The 27833-nt window shown below is 37.0% G+C and overlaps 5 protein-coding genes and 1 pseudogene across 6 annotated transcripts; 3 read left to right on the top strand and 3 right to left on the bottom strand.

Annotated features, from left to right (window-relative positions):
• Positions 1-69: 69 nt before the first annotated feature.
• On the bottom strand, positions 70-1045 carry LOC133860573 (probable V-type proton ATPase subunit d). The gene is made up of 3 exons (XM_062296152.1): positions 923-1045; positions 502-636; positions 70-315 (listed from the first exon to the last, which is right to left on the bottom strand). Exons 1-3 carry the CDS (start codon positions 1043-1045, stop codon positions 184-186), a joined length of 390 nt encoding a protein of 129 aa, XP_062152136.1. The 3' UTR covers positions 70-183.
• A 4587-nt stretch (positions 1046-5632) lies between these two features.
• Positions 5633-8328, top strand: LOC133860572 (MDIS1-interacting receptor like kinase 2-like). The gene is made up of 2 exons (XM_062296151.1): positions 5633-7619; positions 7943-8328. The coding sequence occupies exons 1-2, from the start codon at positions 5633-5635 to the stop codon at positions 8326-8328; spliced, it is 2373 nt and encodes a 790-aa protein (XP_062152135.1).
• A 3135-nt stretch (positions 8329-11463) lies between these two features.
• LOC133860571 (receptor-like protein 53) lies at positions 11464-12147 on the top strand. Its single transcript, XM_062296150.1, has 2 exons — positions 11464-12062; positions 12131-12147. Exons 1-2 carry the CDS (start codon positions 11489-11491, stop codon positions 12145-12147), a joined length of 591 nt encoding a protein of 196 aa, XP_062152134.1. The 5' UTR covers positions 11464-11488.
• A 72-nt stretch (positions 12148-12219) lies between these two features.
• On the top strand, positions 12220-15230 carry LOC133860570 (MDIS1-interacting receptor like kinase 2-like). Its single transcript, XM_062296149.1, has 3 exons — positions 12220-13337; positions 13380-14456; positions 14769-15230. The coding sequence occupies exons 1-3, from the start codon at positions 12380-12382 to the stop codon at positions 15155-15157; spliced, it is 2424 nt and encodes an 807-aa protein (XP_062152133.1). The 5' UTR covers positions 12220-12379; the 3' UTR covers positions 15158-15230.
• On the bottom strand, positions 14663-20586 carry LOC133859731 (V-type proton ATPase subunit d2). Of its 2 annotated transcripts, XM_062295246.1 has the most exons (11): positions 20260-20586; positions 18742-18862; positions 18402-18509; positions 18215-18317; positions 17682-17762; positions 17530-17615; positions 17355-17414; positions 17181-17229; positions 16343-16477; positions 16016-16171; positions 14663-15020 (listed from the first exon to the last, which is right to left on the bottom strand). In XM_062295246.1, exons 1-10 carry the CDS (start codon positions 20438-20440, stop codon positions 16040-16042), a joined length of 1056 nt encoding a protein of 351 aa, XP_062151230.1. In that variant the 5' UTR covers positions 20441-20586; the 3' UTR covers positions 14663-15020; positions 16016-16039. The 2 variants fall into 2 exon arrangements, with proteins under 2 accessions (XP_062151230.1, XP_062151229.1); XM_062295245.1 differs by lacking the exon at positions 14663-15020 and having other exon boundaries at positions 15807-16171.
• Positions 20587-23371: 2785 nt separating this feature from the next.
• LOC133860569 (pentatricopeptide repeat-containing protein At4g16835, mitochondrial-like) lies at positions 23372-25606 on the bottom strand (annotated as a pseudogene).
• Positions 25607-27833: the final 2227 nt, after the last annotated feature.

The following is a 27833-nucleotide window of genomic DNA, read 5'->3' as shown; positions in this document are numbered from 1 at the left end:
AATTTCTCCTTACAAACAAAATATATTCAACCAATCTGAAACAAAAAATTATAATTTTTAACAAAAAGTCACAAATGGGGCAGGTAGATTTATCTTTGCTACACATTGGAGGATGAGAGGGAGGTGATTTACAAAAGATTATGCAAAACAGCAAATTACCTTTCTTACGAGTCAAAAATTGAACTAAAAGATGAAGACAACACTGTCATGAACTCTGGACTTCTGATTCTGAGCCACGCATTCAGAAATCCACATCAAGTTCCTTATCTCCTGCTCCCTCAACCTCATGTAAGCAAAGAAAACACCATAATGGAACTGCAAATCACAAAGCACAAGATACATTATGAGTAAACAAGAACAGCTTATTAACAGTCAACAAGAATCAACAAGAATTAGAAGACAACGACGGTTTGAAATGACTAAATTAAAGAAGCTAAATGTAATCAAGCATGCCAATCTTCTCACTCTCATAAATGGCTACTCAATTGCTGAAATACAAACCTGCTGCTCAAATGCTAAGCAAAGCCTTTTCACTTCCCCTTCATAGAATGCCTGGTCTAGTATCTCGCTCTCTCCATAAGATAATTTAGCAAAAAAAGACTGATATGGAGGATATTTTTCCGTGACAGCACGGACCTACAATGGCAACCAAACAGAGCACTTCAGTCACAAACATTGCCACACTTAAAATATTGAACAGAGATTACTACAAGCCCCATAACAAATGTCAATCAACTGGTAAGGGTGAAGAAGAAATCCTTGTCCACACACGACAAAGCAAAACAAGTACCAGTGCAAGTATATTCAACAGTTTTGACATCATACGCAGGATTAGAACAAGTGAAATTGCTAAATTTCTAAGCTACTAAATTTGTTTCCTACTAAGCATGGTGGAAGTCTGAATCTAAGGATAATGACAAACATTCCCAACCCTCAGATAGGTATCATCTTGCAAGATGCCAAAGTTCAAGAAACTAGAAGACCAGAAACAAGCATATCTATATGGCAGAGGGTTGGAATAACCCTTTGCCACAGAAATAAGCATGATAAATGCATCAACTATGGTGAATTTTTCTCTGTTCGAAAGCATAAAAAGAATCCACCTAACCCAAACCCTCAGTCTCAATCGATAGATGATAGATCTAGTCCCCCTCTCCCTCGGGCTCCTTCTCTGTGTCCTCTGCTCATGAACAGGCCCAAAACCTCTCTCAACATCTTTTTGGTGCTCTCTCTCCGGAGGATTGGAAAGAGTTATGGAGTCTTGAGCTTTAGCAGTTAGCGTGTACAAAAATATTTTCTCTTGAAACAACTAAAAATAAATAAAAATACATATTTTCATCTTATAATTATCCAACAATGTCAAGGTATATACCACTCCAAATCAATCATTGAATTTTGTTTATTTATTTAACAAGGATAAATTCAAAGATTAATTGAGAGTGTCACATCTATTGAATCTCAAGTAGCCAGCTCGACTAATACACAGAACACAAGTTCCCAAGCCACTGAATTTAAGATGAGTCAATGCTGGGCGGGCTTCTTTGCCACCCCCCTTGTGGGGAAGTAGTCATTCCGGCAACTTCCTTGGACTTGTTAGAGTCCTCCCAAGGCGGAGAAGTATCCTCCCATGATATCCCATTTCCAAGGCGGGCTCCTTTGCTTCCCCCCCCCCCCCCCTGCAGGGAAGTAGTCATTCCGGCAACTTCTCTGGACTCGTTAGAGTCCTCCTAAGGCAGGGAAGTATCCTCTCGTGATATCCCATTTCCTGGGCGGGCTCCTTTGCCACCCCCTTGCGAGGAAGTAGTCATTTCGGCAACTTCTCTGGACTCGTTAGAGTCCTCCCAAGGTGGGGAAGTATCCTCCCGTGATATCCCATTTCCTGGGCGGGCCCCTTTGCCACCCTCCCTTGCGGGGAAGTAGTCATTCCGGCAACTTCCCTGGACTCGTTAGAGTCCTCCCAAGGCGGGGAAGTATCCTCCTGTGATATCCCATTTCCAGGGCGGGCTCCTTTGCCACCCCCCCCCCCCCCCCCCCCCCCCCCCCCCCCCCCTTGCGGGGAAGTAGTCATTCCGACAACTTCCCTGGACTTGTTAGAGTCCTCCCAAGGCGAGGAAGTATCCTCCCCCGTCGGCCATCCATCTTGTAATTCCTGTTAATTACACGTTCACAAAAGTTTAAAGGACATCGAACTTCTTTGGATTCACTTATAAAAATTAAAAATGGAGATATAATAACCATTTCATCCGTTTTTTCACGTGTCTATCTTAAATATTTAATGGTTGATTTTATTTATTAAAAAAAAATTATTGAAATTGTACAAAAGTTATAAAGGAGTTGTAAACTTATCATATCTCATTTTCAAATAAATCATTTGATTTATGAGATATGACATGTTTACAACATTTGTATGACTTTTGTACAACTCAATTTTTTTTTTTTTGGTCAAATTAACAATTGGATCTGTTTTTCTACATGTGAGTCCTACATATCAATGTTTGATTTTGATTTTTATTTTTTTAAAACAAAAGTTGTTAGAGTTGAACAAGCTTGAAACATATCTCTTGATGAGATCTATATGACCAACATGTAGATTCTATAGATTCAGTGGTTAATTTAAAAAATTGATGTACATGAGATATATAAAAGATTTAAAAAGATCATTTCTCAAAAAAATTATACTACTCAAGTATATGTGACATTTTTATGAGATATGATACGTTTACAACCTTTGCACAAGTTTTGTACAACTCCAACAACTTTTTTTTAAAAAAAATAAAAAATAAAAAATTAATCATTGGATATTATGACCCACATGTAGGAATACAGAAAATAAATTTACATGAGATGTACAAAAGATATATGTGTATCATGTCTCAATTATTTTTTAATTATATTAATAAAGTAAAAAAATTGTATTAAAAATCATGTATTTTAACCTGCTATTAAAGCGAGAAATCTCTCTTTACTCTATTCTAGATTCCTCAATGAACATAGACAAAAATACAAACTTCTATGCTTATAATGCGGCCCTATTCCCATATCAGCAAGTTTCCTCAATCCTAATTGTAAGTGGGAAAGATGCTCCTCCATCACCCTTATGCTAAATATGTTTTTTTTTTTTTTTTTTTCTGGTTTGATTACTCGTGTACTTTAAAAAATAAAAAAATAAAGAAACAAAAATTGAAGACCAGAAGTACACGTCAATTTTATAAGTTGAGTTAAAGAAACTTCTTTCTATTCAATTTAGAGAAGAGCTTTATCTAAATTTAAATTGTTTAATTAAAGAGCACCCTTTAAAAACAATTATTAAAACTTTTTTTAACTTAATTTTATCACTTGATTTTTTTTAATTTTTATTTTTCTAGCTACGAACATTTACATGTTTCCATATCCTGTATCTTGTACGTCATCACTCATCTCTTTTGCCCCAAGTACTGTACGCGCGTGTTCAAGCTTTGAACCCCCTCCCCTCTCTTGATTCTTTACATACATTAATTTTTTAACTTTTCTGACGTGGTCTCTTTTTTTTTTCTTTTTCTTTTTCTTTCCAGAACATCAATTTCCAAAATGTTTTTGAAGGTACAGTAATTATACAACGTGGCAGCCACGTGGCAGAAATGTGAAAGGTCAGCTGGAATTGCCGAAAGAAAGGTTCTAACGGGACCTGTCAGCATTGAATGTCTTGACTATAGAATTTCTTGAACCATTCAGTACTGTCTATCTAGTACTGATGTACGTCTACAGTTATAAGCCGAGATTGGGTGATTCTCCTTCCCAGGTGCACTCATGAAGAGCACAAGAGGCGTCTATAGAGTATAGACTGGGTCGGGAGTCTCAAGGTCCAATTGCACACATTTGGTCGCGTGGAATTTATTCTCCGAAGATACCACGCATTTCAAAATGCAGGTGGGAGGGAATTTCCAAGAGGATTCAGGGAAAGCATACGGCTGGAAAATTTGCACTTCCATAGCATTCGAAAAGACAAGAATTAATTTCGTGAGAATTACGTTGGTATTGATTCAACGTCAACACGTACAAAATAATTCACTCCTAATCCACAAGTCTGCCCCCCGCTATCTTCTTTCCTATTAAAGTGTCCCCACACAACAAAAATCACTACAATTGTACGCGTGTCTACAGTACCGGTTATTGTAGACACGCGTCCAACTAGACACGTGTCTTCTGAAAAACGTGTCTATTTGTACCATCTTCACAATTGGACGCGTGTATTTAATACACGTGTCCATTTGGACACGCATATTAAATACACGCGTCCAATTTGACACGTGTATTTAATACGCGTGTCCAATTGGACACGTGTATTAAATACACGTGTCAAACTGTTATTTTTTTTCCAAATATAATTTTTTTTAATTAAATAGAATTTCAACAATTGGACACACGTATGTAATACGCGTGTCAAACTGTTATTTTTTTTCAAATATAATTTTTTTTTAATTAAATAGAATTTCAACAATTGGGGAAATACACGTCCCGGATTGGGACAGCTGCGCGGGAGAAATGCCGGCTTATATATGTGTATATATATATATAATTTTTAAAATTCAAATAATATAATAATATAATAATAGATTAAATATATATATATATATATATATATCGGAAATGCTACCCATTTCTGATCTGAATTCTCCCTCTCTCTCTCTCTCTCTCTCTCTCCCTCTCCGTCACAGCTGCACCGGCCAGCTTCCGGCCACCGCGCATCAGCCCTTCCCGCCGGTGAGACGCCCTCTCTCCACCTCTCTCTGCTCGGTTCTCGGTCTCTCTCTCTCTCTCCCTCTCTCCCTCTCCGTCACAGCCGCACCGGCCAGCTTCCGGCCACCGTGCATCCGCCCTTCCCGCCGGTGAGACGCCCTCTCTCCACCTCTCTGCTCGGTTCTCGGTCTCTCTCTCTACCTCCCTCTCTCTCTCTCTCTCTCTCCCTCTCCGTCACAGCCGCACCGGCCAGCTTCCGGCCACCGCGCATCCGCCCTTCCCGCCGGTGAGACGCCCTCTCTCCACCTCTCTCTGCTCGGTTCTCGGTCTCTCTCTCTCTACCTTTCTCTCTCTATCTCTCTCTTCCTCTCTATCTTTTTCTCTCTCTCTCTGTGTATCTCTCTCTGTATCTCTATGTCTCTCTCTCTCTCTCTCTCTCTCTCTCTCGCTCTCTCCCTATCTCTCTCTGCCGCTCTCTGTATCTCTATGTCTCTCTCTCTACTCTCTCTCTCTCTCTCTACTCTCTCTATGTCTTTATTTATTAACCCAAATAAATTTAAATAAACAATAACAAAATTAAATTGAAAAAAAAATTCTAAATTGAAGTTTTTATTTAATTAAATAAAAAATTTATTTAAATGAGAAATTCAATTTGAAATTTGAAATTTTTAAAAAAAATCGGTTTGACACGTGTATCTCAATGCACGTGTCAAACTGTGCAGTTAATGACTTGCACATCTGACACGCGTGAGACGCGTGTCAAAATGCACGTGTCAAACTGTTTGACACGTGTACGATACTGTACACGTGTCAAAATGCACGTGACAATTTGTAGTTTTTTTTGTAGTGACAGTCATGAACACAACAACAACCCTTTTGCCATTGCCCTCTCATCAATCATACACTTCTTGCAAACATGGCACCCACTGTTTCCATTTCCATTTGCATTCTGGCAGTAGTCGCATGGGCTACCTGTATCTTGTTTGTAGCAGCATGTGATTTATCAGCACTAGAATCGGAGGCGAAGGCTCTGCAGGAGACTGGGTGGTGGGGTGCCCATAACAATCACTCAAGTCGTTGCAACGGTATTACTTGGAATGCTGATCATGGATACGTGACAGAGATTTACTTGGCTAATGTCTATTTGGGAACAAACTTGAAACTCAACTTCTCATCTTTGCCAAATTTAGCCCGTCTGGATCTTGTTGGAACTGCACTTCAAGGAAGCATCCCACCTGAGATAGGTACTTTATCTAAACTTACCTACCTTGATCTCTCCTACAATAATCTTCAAGGAAGCATCCCACCTGAGATAGGAACTTTATCTGAACTCACCTACCTTTATCTCAAGAACAATAATCTTCAAGGAAGCATCCCAATTGAGATAGGTATGTTATCTAAACTAACCTATCTAGAACTCTCCTACAATATTCTGACAGGTGTGTTGCCTCATTCACTTACAAACCCCACCCAATTAGAGTGGTTTGACATTTCTTATAATCAAATCACTGGACCAATCCCTGCATATCTTTGGCTTTTTACCAATCTCACCCATCTGGCAATGCATGGAAATCAAATCAATGGTTTTATCTCCCAAAAATTGGGAAATCTAAAGAATCTTGTTCGTTTGGATCTGGGTCACAACAACTTTGTTGGACCCATCCCTTCATCTCTTTGGCTTTTAACCAATCTCGCCTATATGGATATAAGTGAAAATCAAATAAATGGCTCCATCTCAGTAGAAATAGGAAATTTGAAAAGCCTGACCTATCTGAATCTCCAAGCTAACAATTTCATTGGTACAATTCCTACTCGTCTAACCGAATGCCATAGGTTGACGGAGTTGCTATTGAGCCACAACTACATAAATGGAAGCATTCCCCCTAAGATGAGTGACCTTCATTCGCTAAATTATATTAATTTTAGTCGTAACTTTATCAGTGGAGAAATACCTTTTGAACTTGGGGATATGCCTTTATCGCTCTTGGATCTCAGCTACAATAAGCTTACTGGCCTCATTCCCTCTCCTTTCCCTGCTGTAAGACAACTCAACCTGTCTTACAATTCTTTGAAGGGTCAAATTCCAGACGGTTATGTTTTGTATCATACATCCGAAACATTAATTGGCAACAATGATTTATATGGTGACACCATGGATCTCCCTCATCTCCCTAGAAACAGATCAATTGTAACAAAAATAAAACTTTTTGTTCCTATCATCATTTTTCTAGAATTCTTAGTTCTTGGAGGTCTTCTCTTTTGGAAGTGTAAGGTCAAGAAAACCCAGTTTGAGTCAAGAGAAACAAAGAATGGGAATTTGTTCTCCATATGGAATTATGATGGACATATTGCATATGAAGACATCATTGAAGCAACTGAGGACTTCAACATAAAGTATTGTATTGGAACCGGTGTTTATGGTAGTGTTTACAAAACAGAATTACCTTGTGGCAAAGTGGTTGCCTTGAAGAAACTTCATCGTTTGGAGGCTGAGAACCCAACTTTTGATATGAGTTTCAGGAACGAAGTAAAAGAGTTAACCGAGATTCGCCATCGAAACATTATAAAACTTCATGGGTTCTGCTTACATAAGCGATGCATGTTTTTGGTTTATGAGTACATGGAAAGGGGAAGCCTATTTTACGTCCTAAACAATGATGTTGAAGCTATGGAATTGGATTGGAGGAAGAGGATGAACATCATCAAAGACACCGCCCACGCCTTATCTTACATGCATCATGAATGCATTCCAGCAATTGTTCATCGAGATATAACAAGCAACAATATTTTATTGAATTCTAAATTAGAGGCTTTTGTCTCTGACTTTGGCACAGCTAAGCTCCTTGATCCTGATTCTTCTAATCAAACGTTAATTGCTGGCACTTATGGTTACATTGCCCCAGGTGAACTGTTATTTTTCTTGCAATAATTTATACCATTTTTTTTTTTTTTTCCTTCCTATTATTCTTAAACATAGAACCAGCCATGCAAAACAAATGTCTTTCTCAATATTCATGCTAGTAGGGTTACTTTATCATTTACTATCTTAATCGATTCATGCATGATCGCAAACAACTTTCACTATGGAACTTTTATGAAATGACAAGTTTTGACGAACTTATTTGCATTGAAAAATATACATAAAGAAAAAGAAGAGAAAAAATGAAAAAAAAAAAAGAGTTTAAATTCTTATTTTCCTTATTATTATTTTTTTGTATATCTGCAGAGTTGGCCTATACCATGAAAGTCACTGAAAAATGCGATGTTTATAGCTTTGGAGTGGTGGCACTGGAAATATTAATGGGAAGACATCCAAAAGAATTGTTGAGTTCATTATCATCACCGTCATCTCAAAACGTGATGTTACATGAAATATTAGACCAACGTCTGCCACCTCCAAATCACCTGGTTGCACATGATATTTTTCATGTCGCTACACTAGCATTTGCATGCATACACACCATACCAAAGTCTCGACCTACAATGAAATGCGTATCTCAAGAATTTCTCTCTCGGAAGAAGACAATAGCCAAGCCTTTACATGCACTTTCACTACGGCAGTTAAGGAATCAAGAAATGTATATGATTGGATTAGGGGATGAAACTCAATAATTATGAAGTGATTGTTGCTAAGTTGAGTATCATATATTGTTTGATGAACTAGTATGAGTAAAAAAAAATGTTGTGTATGGCATTCATAATGCCATGAAATATGTTATTTTATAGATTGTACCCATTTTCTGTCATAATATATAAATAAATACTTACATACATTGTAATTTGTATGTCTCTCTCTCTCTATATATATATACACCATGTTGTTCAAGATATTCCCAAGAGTAAAACTTTTTACCACCTTGTCTATGTGGCAAGGTGGTCCCTCACCTTAATTTATTTTTAAAAAATAAAAAAACTCAAAAAATAGTGGGGGACCACCTTGCCACATAGGCAAGGTGGTGAAAAGTTGTATATTTGGGTGGCATTGAATCATTATTCTATTCCCAAATATTCTGAATCCAGAAAAGCCTCCATGTAGACATGAGATCACTATTTTCCACTCTGTCATACAAGTTCTTTAACTATTCTTAATTTGTAAAATTCTAACTTAATTTCACTCTAACATTTACCATTTGTGAAACCCTAACTCTCCGTTAATCAATACTTATATACATTAACACCAAGCAAGTCCCGAAGTTTGCTATATTATATATTTTTTTCTCTCTCTTTACCAATTTCCTTAACACTATTTCTTAATGTTATTATTATTTTTCTCTCAATAATAAATCTAAAACAATTCCTAAAAAATCTCTTTTAGTCCAAATAAAATCTCGCCCTGATAGAATTAAAATGTAATTAAAAATGGATCCCTTTATAATAAATCAACGTTTATAAACTAAATTCTACTGAACATTTTTTTTTCTTCATAATATCCACATATTTTCTTAAATTAAGAATATTATAATTTAGTCTAAATCTCAAAACTAAAACCTCTTTATTCGAGGAATAAAATTTGGGGTGCTACGTTAACCCTTTGGACCGCGCATTTGGAAATCTAATCTCATCCGTCGTATGTTAATTCGATGCACAATCAACCCAAAGCATAAACAGAATCCACCTAACCCAAACCCTCAACCCCAATAGATAGATGATAGATCTCGTCCCCCTCCCCCTCCCCCTCGGGCTCCTTCTTTGTGTCCTCTGCTCCTGAACGGGCCCAAAACCTCTCTCAACATCTTTTTTTGGTGCTCTCTCTCCGGAGGACTTATGGAGTCTTGAGCTTTTGCAGTTAGCACACACAAAAACATTTCTCTTGAAACAACTAAAAAAAATTGTTTTAATTGCATTAATAAAGTTGGAAAAAAATTTATTAAAAAAAAATGTGTTTCTCGCATACTGAGAGATGTACACATGACAATTTTATAAACTAAGTTTGAAGAAAAATTTATCCAAATTTAAATTATTCAATAATAAAAAAATTATTAAAGATTTAATATTTTCATTATAGATTTATGTTTCGAAATATAACTTAGCCGCCAAAAAGCTTATTAATAAAATCTATGAAAATTATATTGATTTTGTAACGTATTTTTTTAATTTTTCTTTGAGCAAATGTTTTAACGTAATATAAAGGTTTACATTTGAAACGGATTTTGTATTTTAATAAATATTGTTATGTTTTAAATTGTTTATTAGAAAATGCATTTTATGTAATATATATATTATTCTTATTAGTACGTATGAAACACTATGAATAAAATCCAAACGATTTTCCATGCAATTGCATGATTCATGATTGTCCACCAAACCGTGTGGGCCTGTGAGAGGAAAATATGCAGTTTCATAGGAATCGTGAGAATTACGTACTGACGCTGGTATTCATTCAACGTCAACGCAAAATAATTGGTCTCAACCCTCAAGTCGTTGCGAGTGGCCTGATATTGCTTGCAATGAAGCGTCACAGAAAATAAAACAATAAATGCAATAAAGAAACATATAAAAAATAAATAAATTAATATTGTTCGACAAAGATTAAATCTTAACATGGATTACAATCTATATGGAGGATTGAAGTAAGGCACTAAAAATCATATGATTCTCGCATGCTATTAAATATGATTCTCGCATGCTACTAAAAAAGTGTGTTATTTTTACATGTTAAGGGATACATACAAATTTTATAAATTGTACTAGAAAAACTCTCTTTAATCCAGCTTAAAAGAAAACTCTTCTAAATTAAAATTATTTAATTAAAAACAATTATTAAAGTTTTAAAATTTTCATAATTGATTTATGTTTAGAAATGCAACTTAGCTGCCAAAAAGGCTTATTAATTAATAAAATCAATGAAAATGAAAATGATTTCGAGAGTGTTTTTTTAATTTTTATTAGGAAAAATGTATTGACTTAATTTAAAGGTAATAAGTGTTTTTTTATGCAGGAAATTAAAGCACTTTGTATTTTTAAAAATATTGTTATGTCTTAAATTGTTTATTTATTAGAAAATGCATTTTTTCATGTAACCACCAAAATATTATTCTTATTAGTATGAAATACAGTACTGAATAAAATCCAAAAGCAAAAAATTCCATGCACTGGATGCTGCATCATGATTCATGAAGCCATTAATTTGTATTAAGAAACCCCATGTAATGTAGTTTTTACCTTTGATGATAAATTAAATTATGTAGCTATTGCATATATAAGCCATCATGATTGTCCTTGATACTTTACATCAAGTACTGATGAATGAGATCAATGATCATGCATGGCAACTAATTAGGCCAAATTAAATAATTTTATCACTTGATTTAATTAGTATTAATTAGCTACGTCAACCATTTATATGTTTCCATACCTGTATCTTCTTCGTCAATGATCATGACTAGCTTCCACAATAATAACTACAAGTATTTCCATTAGGCCACGGTATGACAGTCTCTCCAGCCACGCATTTGGTCGCGTGGAATTTATTCTCCAAAGTTGCCATGAATTACAAAACAGATTAAAGCAATGGAAGTGGGAGGAAATTTCCAAGACGATTCAGGGAAAGCAAACAGCTGGAAGATTTGCACTTCCATAGCATTCGAACAGAGAAAAATTCCGTGAGAATTACGTTGGTATTGATTCAACGTCAACACGTACAAAATAATTCACTCCCAGTCCACAAGTCTGGCCCCCACTATCTTCTTTCCTATTAAAGTGTCCCCAGTCATGAACACAACAACAACCCTTTAGCCATATCACTCATATCAATCATACGCTTCTTGCAAACATGGCACCCTCCGTTTCCGTTTCGATTTCCATTTGCATTAATGTGGTAGTAGTAGCATGGGCTACCTGTATCTTGTTTGTAGCAGCATGTGATTTGTCATCACTAGAACCACAGGCGAAGGCTCTGCAGGAGACTGGGTGGTGGGGTACTGCCCATAACAATTCCTCAAGTCGTTGCAATTGGTACGGTGTTACTTGGTATGCTGATCATGGATACGTGACAGTCATAGAGATTGACTTGACTAATGTCTCTTTGGGAACAAACTTGAAACTCAACTTCTCTTCTTTGCCAAATTTAGCCCGTCTGGATCTTCGTGGAACAGCACTTCAAGGAAGCATTCCACCTGAGATAGCAACTTTATCTGAACTCACCTACCTTGATCTCTCCAACAATAATTTTCAAGGAAGCATCCCACTTGAGATAGGTATGTTATCTAAACTAACCTACCTTAATCTGTCCAACAACAATCTTCAAGAGGGAAGCATTCCACCTGAGATAGCAACTTTATCTGAACTCACCTACCTTGATCTCTCCAACAATAATCTTGGAAGCATCTGTTGGCCATTTGAGATAGGTAAGTTATCCAAACTAACCTACCTTGACCTGTCCAACAATCATCTTCACGGAAGCATCGCACTTCAGATTGGTATGTTATCTAAACTAACCTACCTTGACCTGTCCAACAATTATCTTCAAGGACGCATCCCACTTGAGATAGGTATGTTATCTAAACTAACCTACCTTGATCTGTCAAACAATCCTCTGAAAGGTGGGTTGCCTCATTCACTTACAAACCTCACCCAATTAGAGTGGTTTGACATTTCTTCTAATCAAATCACTGGACCCATCCCTTCATCTTTTTGGCTTTTAACCAATCTCATCCATCTGGCAATGCATGAAAATCAAATCGATGGTTCTATCTCCCAAAAATTGGGAAATCTAAAGAATCTTGTTCATTTGGATCTCAGTAACAACTTTTTTGTTGGACCCATCCCTTCATCTCTTTGGCTTTTAACCAACCTTGCCCATCTGGATATAAGTGGAAATCAAATCAATGGTTCTATCTCCCAAAAATTGGGAAATCTGGAGAATCTTGTTCATTTAGATCTCAGTAACAACAACTTTGTTGGACCCATCCCTTCATCTCTTTCGCTTTTAACCAATCTTGCCCATCTGGATATAAGTGGAAATCAAATCAATGGTTCTATCTCCCAAAAATTAGGAAATCTGGAGAATCTTGTTCATTTGAATCTGGGTCACAACAACTTTGTTGGACCCATCCCTTCATCTCTTTCGCTTTTAACCAATCTCACTCATTTGGATATAAGTGGAAATCAAATCAATGGTTCTATCTCCCCAAAATTGGGAAATCTGAAGAATCTTGTTCATTTGGATCTAGGTCACAACAACTTTGTTGGATCTATTCCTTCATCTCTTTGGCTTTTAACCAATCTTGCCCATCTGGATATAAGTGGAATTCAAATCAATGGTTCTATCTCCCAAAAATTGGGAAATCTGGAGAATCTTGTTCATTTGAACCTGAGTCGCAACAACTTTGTTGGACCCATCCCTTCATCTCTTTCGCTTTTAACCAATCTCACTCATTTGGATATAAGTGGAAATCAAATCAATGGTTCTATCTCCCCAAAATTGAGAAATCTGAAGAATCTTATTCATTTGGATTTGGGTCGCAACAACTTTCTTGGACCCCTCCCTTCATCTCTTTGGTTTTTAACCAATCTCACATATCTGGATATACGTGAAAATCAAATCAATGGTTCCATCTCAGTAGAAATAGGATATTTGCAGAACCTGGCCTATCTGTATCTGGATGCTAACAATCTCACCGGTACAATTCCTACTAGTCTAACCGAATGCTATAGGTTGCAAGAATTGTTTTTGAGCCACAACTACTTAAATGGAAGCATTCCCCCTGGTATGAGATACCTGAACGTCCTAAATTCTATTGATTTTAGTCATAACTTTATCAGTGGAGAAATACCTTTTGAACGTGAGGATATATATTTAAGGTTCTTGGATCTCAGCTACAATAATCTTACTGGCCCCATTCCCTTTATTTTCAATTATGTAGAAAAGCTCAACCTGTCTTACAATTCTTTGAAGGGTCAAATTCCATACGGCTATGGTTTGTATCATACATTCGACACATTAATTGGCAACAAGGATTTATATCATGAGACGAAGGATTTCCCTCCTCTCCTTCCTTCCTCCCCATCTAGGAACAGATCAAATGTAACAAAAATAAGACTTCTTGTTCCCATCATAATTTTTCTTGGATTGTTAGTTCTTGGAGGTCTTATCTTTCGGCAATGCAAGGTCAAGAACACCCAATTTGAATCGAGAGAAACAAAGAATGGGAATTTGTTCTCGATATGGAATTATGATGGACATATTGCATACGAAGACATCATTGAAACAACCGAGGACTTCGACATAAAATATTGTATTGGAACCGGTGGTTATGGTAGTGTTTACAAAGCAGAATTACCTTGTGGCAAAGTGGTTGCCTTGAAGAAACTTCATCGTTTGGAGGCTGAGAACCCAACTTTTGATATGAGTTTCAGGAACGAAGTAAAAGTGTTAACCGAGATCCGCCATCGAAATATTATAAAACTTCATGGATTCTGCTTACATAAGCGATGCATGTTTTTGGTTTATGAGTACATGGAAAGGGGAAGCCTATTTTGTGTCCTAAACAATGATGTTGAAGCTATGGAATTGGATTGGAGGAAGAGGGTGAACATAATCAAAGACACCGCTCACGCCTTATCTTACATGCATCATGAATGCATTCCAGCAATTGTTCATCGAGATATAACAAGCAACAATATTTTATTGAACTCTAAATTAGAGGCTTTTGTCTCTGACTTTGGCACAGCTAAGCTCATTGATCATAATTCCTCTAATCAAACGTTAGTTGCTGGCACTTACGGTTACATTGCCCCAGGTAAACTGTTATTTTTCTTGCTATAATTTATAACTTTATTTATTTATTTTCAGTTCTACCTATTATTCTAAAAACATAGAATACCATGTGGAACAAATGTCTTTCCCAATATTAGTGCTAGTAGGGTTACATTGTCATTTACCATTTGAATTGATACATGCATTATTGCAAACAACCACTTTCACTGTAATTTTAATGCAAGGACAAGTTTTGACCGACTTCTTTGCATTGAAAAATATACAAAAAAAATAAATAAATAAATCTAAAAACAAAGGATTTTACAATTTTAATAATTCTTATTCATGTATGCAGAGTTGGCTTATACCATGAAAGTTACTGAAAAATGTGATGTTTATAGCTTTGGAGTGGTGGCACTGGAAATATTAATGGGAAGACATCCAACAGAACTCCTGACTTCATTATCATCATTGTCTTCTCAAAACGTGATGTTACATGAAATATTAGACCAACGTCTGCCACCTCCAAATCACCTGGTTGCACATGATATTTTCATTGTCGCTACGATAGCATTTGCATGCCTACACACCAAACCAAAGTCTCGGCCTGAAATGAAATTCGTGTCTCAAGAATTTCTTTCTCAGAAGAAGCCAATAGCTAAGCCTTTACATGCATTTTCACTATGGCAGCTAAGGAACCAGGAACTATATATGGTTGGATCAGGGGATGAAACTCAATTATGAAGTGCTTCTTATTAGGTTGATTGTCATATTGTTTGATGAACTTGTATGGATCAAAAATGTTGCAAGTGAATTAAAATGCCATGAATTATGTTATTTTCTAGATTGTGCCCATTTTCTATCCTATTATATACATAAATACAATACATACGTACATAAACATGTATGTGTGTGTGTGTATATATATATCATGCATAAGATTGAAAATAAAACAAGAAATGCAACAAAGATTTGCTACATGAAACCAATTCAGAACTTTCTTTTGTATTAGATAAATAAAATAAAAATAACAAACAAACAAACTAGGGCATTTTCTCGTACACAACCAAATTCAGAGTAGCTCTCTTAACTTATCAAGCACCATTTCGGGATTAAAATATCAAGTCAAATTTTCCAGCGTTAAACACAAGCTTTACAATTGCTAAACATACCAACAATTACATCCAAACATAAAGACAGGCTTTAGAATAGTAATAGGCTCAAATAAATCTTAACATGAATTACAATCTATTGCATTCGAATAAACAACCGACTTCTGGAGGTTTATAGGACATGGATTACAATCACCATATTCATTGTTCTAATTGCTTGATTTTGTCACGTGATATGCACTATGTTATATTTGCATCACTAATGCAAATTTTTCCATCACTGAATTATAACTATTATTCTTATTAGTATGAAACACGATATATAAAATCCAATTTCTCCTTACAAACAAAATATATTCTACCAATCTGAAACAATAAATTATAATTTTTAACACAAAGTCACAAATGGGACAGGTAGATTTATCTCTGCTACACATTGGAGGATGAGAGGCAGGTGATTTACAGAAGATTATGCAAAACAGCAACTTACCTTTCTTACGAGTTAAAAATTAAACTAAAAGATGAAGACAACACTGTCATGAACTCTGGACTTCTGATTCTGAGCCACGCATTCAGAAATCCACATCAAGTTCCTTATCTCCTGCTCCCTCAACCTCATGTAAGCAAAGAAAACACCATAATGGAACTGCAAATCACAAAGGACAAGATACATCATGAGTAAACAGGAACAGGTTATGAACAGTCAGCAAGAATTAGAAGACAACAACGGTTTGAAATAACTAAAGAAGCTAGATGTAATCAGGTATGGCAATCTTCTCACTCTCATAAATGGCTACTCAATTGCTGAAATACAAACCTGCTGTTCAAATGCTAAGCAAAGCCTTTTCACCTCCTCTTCATAGAATGCCTTGTCCAGCATCTGGCTCTCTCCATAGGATAATTTAGCAAAAATAGACTGATAAGGAGGATATTTTTCCATGACAGCACGGACCTACAATGGCAACCAAACAGAGCACTTCAGTCACAAACACTGCCACACTTAAAATATTGAACAGAAATTACGACAAGTCCCATAATAAATGCCAATCCAGTGGTAATGGTTAAGAAGAAATCCTTGTCCACATACCTATCAAAAAAAAAAAGAAAAAAGAAATCCTTGTCCACACACGACAAAGCAAAACAAGTACCAGTGCAAGTATATTCACCAGTTTTGACTTCATACACATCAGAAAAAGTGAAATTTCTAAATTTCTAAGCTACTAAATTCCTTTCCTATTAAGCATGGTGGAAGTCTGAATCTAAGGCTAATGACAAACATTTCCAACCCTCACATAGGTATCATCTTGCAAGATGCCAAAGTTTAAGAGACTAGAAGACCAGAAATAAGCATATCTATGTGGCAGTGGGTTGGAATGAGCATTTCAGATACCAACTGGCCAAACTTTCTTTAGTATAATCTTAAAAATGTTTTGCTACTTCTTACCATAAATAGATCTGGTGCCCAGAAATAAAGAAATCCCAGGTTTGTAAAAAAGCATATCAATGTTTACTGCATAAAGGAGAAAGCCCTGGAGAGAACCACAGACTGAAATTGCAGAAGCACCATTCAAGCCAGCGCTAATTTTTTTTTTTTTTTTTCCCGAATCTCATGACAGACTCATAATGCATCTAATCTAGGGCTAAAAAATATATACCTGGTCAATGTCCTCACAGACGGCAAGTTCCTCATGGCCATAGGGGTAACTGTTCAACATAAGCAAAAAGTGTCAGACCAAGCCAGGGAATAAAAACATTGTCAAAGATAACATTCTAAAGCAACACAAAATATTCAATGTTAAAGTCACATAATGATTGTGCAGAAAGCTTACAGTAAACCAAAGTTAGAGTACAATTTCCGCCGATCATCTCGGGTAAGCTCAGTTCCAATGCTGCATAAAGAGATCCAAATCAATGACAAGAGAAGAATGCATCTAGCTGGAAGATTGGAAGGATTAACAATGAGAAACCATTAAAAAAAAAAAAAAGTGAACAGTAGAAGAGTACCTATTAATGGTAATATTGACAGCCCTTCTGTCAGCCTCAAAGGCAAGGAGATCAGACATGATCTCTCCAGTCGCACCCCCAAGTTTCTATACCAGAATATCACGTTGAAATTAAAATGACATAGGAAAAAATATGTAAAAATCAATGCTCACCTGGCAAAACCTGTAAAAATCCTCTAGGTACGCCTTGTAAAGAGTGTTCCTCATTATCTCAATGTTCATGTCATCCAAGTCCTACACAATAAAGGGAATCCAAAGGAACTAAAATCAATTTTTTTTCCTAAAAGTATCAAATGCAATATAGTCAAACAAATTGGTCATTCTGTAATAGTGATGCTACGGCTATCATTCATGAGAACTAACTCATTTACTAGTATTAATATAATAAAGACATTATATGGTTTTCTGTATTCACTCTAAGAAATTAATAAGGTGGGGACCTTCTTGTTCATATAACAGTAGCCCATGGAAAATAATCTCTAGCTCAATGCCCTAGTATAACACACTTTGCTAACTAGATGATCAAAATTATATGTTCGAAGTACATAGGACCATTTGTAGAAAAGAAGAATGATCAGATCATCATTCAGAGTAACAGTAAAGTGCAACAATGTAGAGACAAAATAAGATGCCTACAATAATTTAAAGACAAAATAACTAAGAAGTGAGTCAAGACTGGTCTACACCTCTGATGTGATACACTCGGAGAAGTATGGAGCCAATGGTGTGTCAACAAGAACCAACCTATAAAGCTCTCGCATATTCTGAGCAACTGCCAGGGTAGCAATGCTGAGGAGAATAGAGGAAATTAAGAAAAATACATTTATAAATCATCAACAAGTCAGGGAAAGCAGTGTTCAGGGGTGAAATTACCTGTCAAACATGCCTAACGGGTGGCATTTTTCCAAGAGCTCCTGAACATCTCTCTCGTGCAAGGTTCCAGTAACAATCAGGACAACATTGTCTATCATGTGACCGTATCTGGATGAAGCGGCAAATATATAATGGTTTTCATGCGTTCAGCTAATGTTTTCTTCAGTAGTTGTAATTATAAAAAGTTTGATTTCTCTTTTCTTTTAAGCCCTCTAGATATAAATAAGGTTGTAATTTTAAAATTCGCCTTTAGGCTACTCAAACCTAGTATATTCTGCTTGTGTTAAAGAAAAAATTACAACACGAAAATAGATTTAAAAAGCGGACAAAGTCCACATACGTTATATACTCTAAGAAGGTTGATAAGGGCTCTGTCGCTTGGCATAGCATGTGCTTATACTCATCAACCAGTTTAAGAGTGCATTTCTCTACAATAGTTGTAGTATGCAACGGGGAAGGTTCTGCAAGAAAGTTGTGAAAAGTAGAAATTAGTGACTTCAACCAAATCAAAAATAAAAATATAAACCAAACAATAATTTATGCCTGTACTTCAAATCAGAAATTTCAAGTCATCAATTCATATTGAGAGCATATAGATCTAGAGGGCTGTAAGAGCCAACATTAAACTTCAGGTTTATGGGAACAAAATAAATGGAACTAACAGCTGTGGCAGCTGCATTATCCAACAAATTCATCAAATTGTGCACCATAAGAAATTTATCTCAATATGTAAAGTGCTTTACTAGGCCAAGCATGACAAAGGTGTTAAAAATTTAACATGAGAAAGTACTATTTGCAAACCCAATAAAAAAAAAATCATAAATAAATATTATATGCAGCAAGCAAAAAGACAACAACGGCAATGTTGCATCTCTTCTTTCACAGAACCAATGCAGCCACAATCTTTTTTACCACTGCCTCTTATCAAATATTTTTCCTGCATGTCATTTGTAGCATAATTTTAGCTCTCGCAGAAATACTTGATGTATGGAAGATTGCTGGGTTTCTGTCCAGCATCTCTCACATTTGTCTCATTCAAGTCTAGGCAAATTAACCACCCTCATATTGAGATCAGGCTCTGAAAATCCTTTAGAGAGAATTCAGCTGATATATTAACATGGCTTCTTCGACCGCCCTCTCAATATACCCAATATTCTGAATACAGAGAACCCCCCATGTAGACATGAGATCACAATCTAGTATCTTTCAATATGTCATTAACATCCTTCTCAATGAAAACCTCTTTTTCTCAGTCCTAAGCCTCAAGGTATGAAAAACAAAACCAAGACATAGCCTACGCCCATATCTTGCCCACTCAATTATTCAACCAAAATCCTACTTCCTACCCTACTCAACAGTCATCCAATTCAAGACACATTCACTTTGAACGGATAGCAAGCCTTCAAATCTGATATACTGTCATCTAAGCTCTTTAACTATTCTTTGTAAAATTCTAACTTCCACTCTAACATTTACCATTTGTGAAACCCTAATTCTCCGTTTTCAATACATTCACACCAAATAAGTTCCGCTTCAACCAACAACTTAGAAACAAACAGAAAACCACCAAAAATAAATAAAAATTCCATAACATGAAAATGTTCAAAACAGAGTATTGAAAGTATGACAATAACAGAGGCTACATTTCATTCAAATTAGAGATATTAAGTAAAAGATTGATTCTCTTAAAAGGAAGCTCCAATTAACACAAATTTCACATCGCCAAACAAGAAAACAACAATAGGTCAAAAACTCTCCCTTCCATTTTCTCAGTAACCAAACAGAAGTTAGGATCACACGAAATCAATCAAATCAAAGCGAATTGGAGAAGGTGAAGGGATATAAAAACAAAACGCACCGTTCTGGAGGTACGGCCCGTACTCAGTGGCCGAGAGGTGCATCTTGATGTCATCCAGGGTCTCGCACTGGCACAAGTTGTTGTAATCAGCGGCTGTCAGCAGCCCAGCACGGTGCCCCCTCACGATCGCCTCCAGGTACCCTCCATCGACGTTGAAGGTAAGCGCCTCGAAGCCGTACATTTTCCTGAAAGACGGATCTGAAGGGATATACACGAATTCTGAGGACAAAAATTGAGGCAAGATATTTGGGACGAAAGAGCCAGAGGCTTGCTATGGCTGTCTGTGTGGTACGATTCAGATCGAGGAGTCGAGGACGAGTTGGGTGAGGTTGAAATCACTAAACTATCCTCCACATTTTCGTATATGGCCGTGGCATCCCGGATGAGCTTAACCGGAACCTTGATCTTATACTTACTTTGGGCCTAGAAATTGACAGTGAAGTAAAGGTAGGGCCCAACTACGCACACCACAGTGTTGGCAAATTTCAAGCCCAAAATGCCTCTTATCTTTTTTGCCTTTTGCTAGGGGTAATACTAACAAGCTTTTATAAGTAATTTACAAACTCTACATGACACTTAGCACGTCATTAATTAATGAATTAAATTTACTTATTAAATTTTGTTACTTAATTTTTCACCCATGTAACACTCATTTAGAATATCATGTGAATTTGTAAGGAATTATAGTAAATATTAAGTTTTATGTTAGCTAATTTGGAGTGAAAACTAAGTATATATGGCATGAGGCTAAGATTGGTAGTTAAGTTTTTACTTAAAGTAGAATTCAGAAATTTGGTAAAAATTGAGGATAAAAATGGCTCGATCAGAGTCTCGGTTGGTGGAAGTTTGAACGAGACATTTTTACATGAGATCAAGATTTCAATACAAAACACACCGAACAGACTTGCAATCGCATGGGGTCCGAACAACATATGTCAATGCTTAAAATGAAGTGTTTCGTAAGCATCCACTCAAAGTGGCGGGTGGTTCTTCGTCGAAAAGCAAAAGCTCAAAAGATGTCATAGTGTTGCGTGGTCTGAACTCGTCCAAACGCACGGAAAATTGTGATTGGCATAATTGCTCGGTCATACCACATCCGAACGTCGTCAAATAGTAATCCTTAAAACACTAGTTGCGTTTAAACGAGACGTTTATCCGTTCGAATGTTGCCTTCTAAAATTGCTTTTCTTATCATTTGACTTGCAACTAAAAGACTGTACTTTCCAAGGGTCGATATACCTTCAGTGTGTACATTTTTCATAGACCCTAAGCTATTGTATTGTGCTCTTGGAGATAACCTTAGAATATTTATACTTTCATTCTCTAACGTCTCTGGCTTTTTCAAATCACATAAACAAAAACAAAAACTTTTAGTTACCGAAGTTCTGAGGTGCAAGAGAGAAAGCTCGATAGAAGAACTAACCATAGTTGTTAAGCTACTACAGTAGAGACAAACAAGTTGTTTGTTGGGGTATAGATTAAGTTTGATTACAAATGTTTTATAAGTATAAACTGTATGTAATTTAATTATTCTATAGTGAAAATTTTTATTGGGTTTTCGCCGCCTCAAAGTGGTCTTACTTATGAAAAGTTATTTAGAAGGTTTCACTTTGTTACCAAACTTTGGTCCCTTTAATTATAATATTACTAAATAGAGTAATCTTATTTAATAGAATGTTACATGACTGTTGTACAACTAAAATAATGTGACAGTAAAATTGGTCACTGATATTTTTTTTTACAAGTCATGATCCAATTATTGATTTTTACTGTCTCACCATTAAATTATATGACAATCGTATGACAGTATACTAAATAACAAGTACATTACCTACCAAATAATATGCATTACCTATGAATCGAACCAAATGTATACACATATTTGAAAAACTCGGAAATGATTTATATGTTTCATTGCATATTCTTAAAAAGGTATATGCTCGTAAAATTTGAACCATCTTTGTTAGAGATAATGCTAATTGTTGTTTGAAATAAGTTAGATATATCTTTTTATGGGTTAAATATAATTTAACCCCTCAAACTACCACCCTTTCTCCAGATGGCCCCCCAAACTACCAATGCTTAAATTCTGGCTCCCAAAACTACCACTTTCTGATTTTTTGGCCCCATCCGTCTATTTATGCCGTCAATTCTAACAGAAATTGGCCAAAAACCCGAAAATACCCTTCCTTTACCCGTGGGAATCTCAAAGTGTAGGAAGGGTATTTTCGGATTTCTGTTTAAAATTGACGGCATAAATGGACGGATGGGGCCAAAAAATCAGAAAGTGGTAGTTTGGGGGGCCAGAATCTAAGCATTGGTAGTTTGGGGGGCCATCCGGAGAAAGGGTAGTAGTTTGGGGGCTAAAATATATTTATCCCTCTTTTTATTGTGTATTAAGGATTAAATAGCGGAATATAAGACTTTATTATGGGTAAGTCAGATTTTTATTAGAAGTAGTAGTAAATTAATTCATAAAACAATCTTTCGTACAGAAAACATTCTTATCTCATTCTTTTCTTTATTTCTTTTTTAGTTAAATGCAAAAAAAGCCCCACAAATTACCATCCGTTCTCTGGATGGCCCTCCGAACTATCAGTACTTGCAGTCCGGCCCTCCCAAACTACCAATTGCTTGTTTTTTTGCCCCCTCCGTCAATTTATACCGTCTAAGTGGATGGAAAACACTACATGTGCATGGCACGTGATGTTTAAAGCTAAAAAAACCCAAAAATGCCCTTCTCATATCGTATGAAGGGTGTCCTGCACAGAGGACATGTTCAACCTCCTCAATCTTGGAGATTCTTGGTGGCGGTCGTTGGTTGGTGACTATCAGCCAACTTGTTTGCGGTGGGTTTAGCTTCTTGGCGGCTGTTGGCAAGTTTTGTCCGACTTTTGGAGTGCCTCTGGCGATCTGTGGTGGAGACGTGAAGGTATCTTTTCCAGTGAATCAGGTTTTTTTTTTCTTTTTACCGGTGGATGAGGTATATTTCTGGTTGGATTTTTCACTTGTTAGAATTCTGGTTTTGGTTTTGGTTTTTGGTTTTTCTCCTCTTGTCACTGGTGCGGTGAGCGTGGATTTTACTGGTGCCATTTTTTATGTTCTTCAATGACTAGTGTTGTGGTTTGCTAGATTTCAGTATCCTTTGCCTCCTCATATCGTATTTCAGTAGAGTTTTGGGTTTGAAAATATTGTATCTAGCACTAATAATCATGAGATGAAGAAAGGAAGGTGATGAAGGTCCTGCATTTGTTGCTTCTGGGATGTGGGGACGTAAGTCAAGGATAGGGACAGTAGAGAAGTCTTCCATTGCAAGTGCATGAGACGTGGATACATTTGTGGGTTCAGTTTCCACATGTTGAGCAACAAATTCTGGTGTGGGTCCCGCGTTAGTAGCAGCACATGATTGCTGAGTATGAGGCTCCAAATGAGGAGCAATGACATCTGGCCAATGTGATGGACGTGGCATCACTTTAGGCAAATCTCGTGCATGGTTGCAAGCTAGTAATACTGCAACAAAGGTAATCCAATTTGGCTTCATTCGCTTCTCAGTTGTCCCTCATCTCATTAAATAAATGGAGAGCCTTTTCTCCTGCCCCATGTTGAGCATAACCAGAAATCATTGTATTTCAAGTGACCACATCTTTTTTGGGAATCTCATTAAACAATCTCCAAGCATCCTCCAAACCTCCACACTTACAATACATGCTAATCAATGAAGTTGCCGCTGTAGTATCTCCATACAGTGATACTTAGAAACCAACTGATGAATTTGTTTACCCAACTGCGATACTGATAGATTACTACAACCCAATAAAGCACTACTCAAGCTTGATGGGCTTGGCCTAACCCCAACTCCCACCATTTTCATAAAAAGCTTCAAACCATCTTCTGCTCGATCATTTTCAACATAACCTGCAATCATAGCATTCCATGCCACCAAATTTTTTCATGGGCATCTCTTGAAACATCTTCTCCGCCAATCCAATCTTCCCAAACTTCATATAACCAGTAATCATGCCAGTCCATGCCACCACACTCTTAACCGGTGCTATCTCAAACAACTCCAACATACATTCCAAATTCCCACATTCAACATACCCCAAGATCATTGCACTCCACGATACACTATTCTTATTCGGCATCATAAAAAACAACTTGCATGCTTCCTTCATCTTTCCATTCTGAGCAAAACCCGATACCATCATGTTCCAAGACGTCGTATCTTTAACAGAGAATCCTGTCGAAGATATCATGTGCAGTATCTATATTAGAATTGTGCAAATAACAAGCTAGCATTGTGTTGTATGAAACAATGTCTGGTTTAGGAATCCTATCGAATAGTCCACAGGCTTCTTTCATATTCGCAGGTTTCTTCAAATAGCAGGCCAAGATTGAATTCCAAGTAACTGTATTCTTCACTGGCATATTGTCAAATACTTTAAGAGTAGAATATAAGTCACCAGCTCAAATATAGGTGGTGATAACTTTGTTTGATGAAATGAGGGATGAGTGCAACGACGTTGGGTCATCTGGGAGGTCTCGTTCGGAGCTCTAGTGGTGGAACCGAGAAGAGGCAGCGATGGAGATGATACAGTCAATGAATCCAGAAGACGAATGGTATTGCTGTAATATTCTGGCCCTAAACCACTCATACATGTGTTTTTCTCAAGAAGGGCAATCTAGTAATTTCAATGTTAAATTAAGGGCATTTGCGGATTTTCCTGTCCTTCAGAGTCACGTGTTGTGCACATGTAGTGTTTTTCATCCATTTAGACGGTATAAATTGATGGAGGGGGCCAAAAAACAAGCAATTAGTAGTTTGGGGGGCCAGACTGCTAGCACTGGTAGTTCGGGGGGCCATTCGGAGAACGGGTAGTAGTTTGGGGGGCTTTTTTGTATTTAACCCTTTTTTTTTTTAGAACATGTAGCATGTGCTACTATATATTACTGAAAAGGCCCGAAGGCTTACATCTTGAAAAATGAGGTACAAGACCCCTACACTCTAAGCCAAAAGAATCTAGCTAACTTAAAAAAACAGATGTCGGAACAGAAACAACAAATCTTACAAGAATTACAATTGAGCCTCTTTTACATTAACACTCACTCTCAAATAAAAGATGGTTGATCTAGCATTGAGCCAACAAAATCTCGAATAAAATTTGAGTAATACACACAGACTGTATTAGAGAAACAAGAGGAATACACAACACATAAGCAAGAAAACACCTAAAACAAGCTGTCGGCAGTGGAGACAGAGGCGAACTTCACTAGAGACGACGACGCATAGAGGACACGCGCCATCACCGATAGCACCCATCCGTAGATCGGAGGCCATAGAACCCATCCCTCACAGTGCATGGCCACAATATCTAATTCCATCAAATCTCCGCGGCTTTACTTTCTAGGGTTAAATATATCATTGGTACCTAAGTTTTAAACGTTTTTAAATTTAGAACCTGAGTTTTAATTTGTATCATAGGTGGTACCTGAGTTAGGAGTAAAAACTCATTTGGTACCCCTGTTAGATTTTCCGTCCAAAAATTAACGGTCTGCCACGTGTCAACCGCTGAAGTTAACACGTGGCATTATATATATATATATATATATATATATATATATATATATATATATATATATATATATATATATAAAATCTTTAAAAAATTATATATAAAATAATAAAATAATATAATTAAAAAAAATTGAAAAAAAGGGTGGCTCCTTCGTCGGTTTGGGGTGGTCGAACCACCCCCCATGGGGATGGGGGGTGGTTTAGCCACCACATGGCAAAAAAAAATAAATATGGGTTTTGGCCGTTGGGGGTGGCTGAGGCCCATGGGAGTAGGGCTAAGCATAGGGCGGGGGGAGGGGGGTGGCAGGGATACCCATTTTTTTGCCCCGCCCCGCAGGGGTGTGGGTTCACAAATTCACACCCGTAAATTGCATAAAATCAATGACAACCGTGCGAGGGTGGGTGACGTGGGGCGGGGGATGCGAGGTTGTGCGAGTGTCCTCGATCCAGGCCAAAACATGAGAAAAATCAAACCAAAGTCAGATTCAATACCTAGAAAGCTAGCAAAGATTCAATACCCATATTCAATACCTAGATTCAAGCCATATTCATAAAAGAAATGATAGCAACAAAGGCCAAAGAATGAGAGAAACACCAACCTATGGACGATGATGCAATCATGGAGCCACAACTGAAGGTCTTGAAGCCGATCTTCCCAGTCTTGAAACCGCATGTTCATGACGTCCCCATAGGCCACAGGACCGGCGGAGCAAGCGAAGGTGGGAACGATCGATTGAGGCTATGGCGCCGTGCGGTGTAGGGGAAGAAAAGGGAAGATGAAGAACTTAGGATTTTTTCTGTGAGGATGAAGAAAATGGTGTCTTCCAGTCTTCCTCATAAATGGAAGGAAGAAGACAAAGGGCAAAAGGGGGTGAGGGGGTGAGGGGGTGAAGGAGAAAAGGAAGAAGAAGAAGGGTAGGCGGCGCAAGGTTTCGTAGCTAAGAAAATAGAAATGACGAAGGGCCAAGTAGGGTTTTTATAATTTTAGGTTTTTGAAGGGTTAGCGGGGTAGGGCGGATCCCCGGGGTTTTTAAAAACCCCAACCCGCCCCGCCCCGCCTCGCACGGGTATATCATTTTTGGACCTGTATCCACAAAAAATCAACTAAAACCCGAAATTTTAGGGGTGGGGCATGCGCCATGCGGGTTGGGGCGGGTCCGCAGGTATTTGATCACACTCCTACATGGGAATGGTTTGGCCACCCCATGAGCAAACTCTTCAAATTTTTTTTAGAGAGTTTGGCCCTTGGAGGTGGCCGAACCACCCCCAGGGGCCAAAACCCATAAATAAATATATATATATATATATATATATATATATATATATATATATATATATATATATATATATATTTTTTTTTTCTTTCTTTCTTTGTCGAATCACCCCATGGCCAAAATGGGGGTGGCCGGCCACCCCTGTGGTGGCCAAGGAGCTATCCCCTATTCTTTTTTTAAAAAAAATTATATTATTTCAATATTTTTATATAATTTTTTAAATATTTTAATTTTTAATTTTTTTATATGGTGCTACTTGTCAACCTTAGTGATTGACATGTGACAGACTGTTAATTTTATAACAAAAAATTTAACAGAAATATCAAATAAATTTTTATCCCTAACTCAAATATATATATATATATATAAATTCAAATTCAAATATTAAACTTAAAAACGCTTCAAATTTAACTATGAGGTAATGGTATTTAGCCCAACTTCCTAAATATGAAAGGTTGCTGAGGATATCGGTACACCAAGTGTAGTCTTATCCACATATGTCCGTCCATGTCATCATTCAACAATGGCGACCCACGTGATGTCAGGCGCTTTTCACGTTGCAGCAGTTCAGCGTACGCCGTAGGATGACGCCCGAAATCGAAAACTGCTCGCTTGCTCAGGGCTGACACGCGCATGCACACGCACGAGTCACGACCGTAGTTCTGAATGTCGCGCTTTATCATAGGACTAAAAATACATACATATACACATGCATACATGCATAC

The sequence above is a fragment of the Alnus glutinosa genome, chromosome 2 (assembly GCF_958979055.1).
Source record: "Alnus glutinosa chromosome 2, dhAlnGlut1.1, whole genome shotgun sequence".
Taxonomy (NCBI): Eukaryota; Viridiplantae; Streptophyta; class Magnoliopsida; order Fagales; family Betulaceae; genus Alnus; species Alnus glutinosa.
The sequence above is the reverse complement of the archived record's forward strand: the minus strand, read 5'-3'. Positions and strand labels throughout refer to the sequence as shown.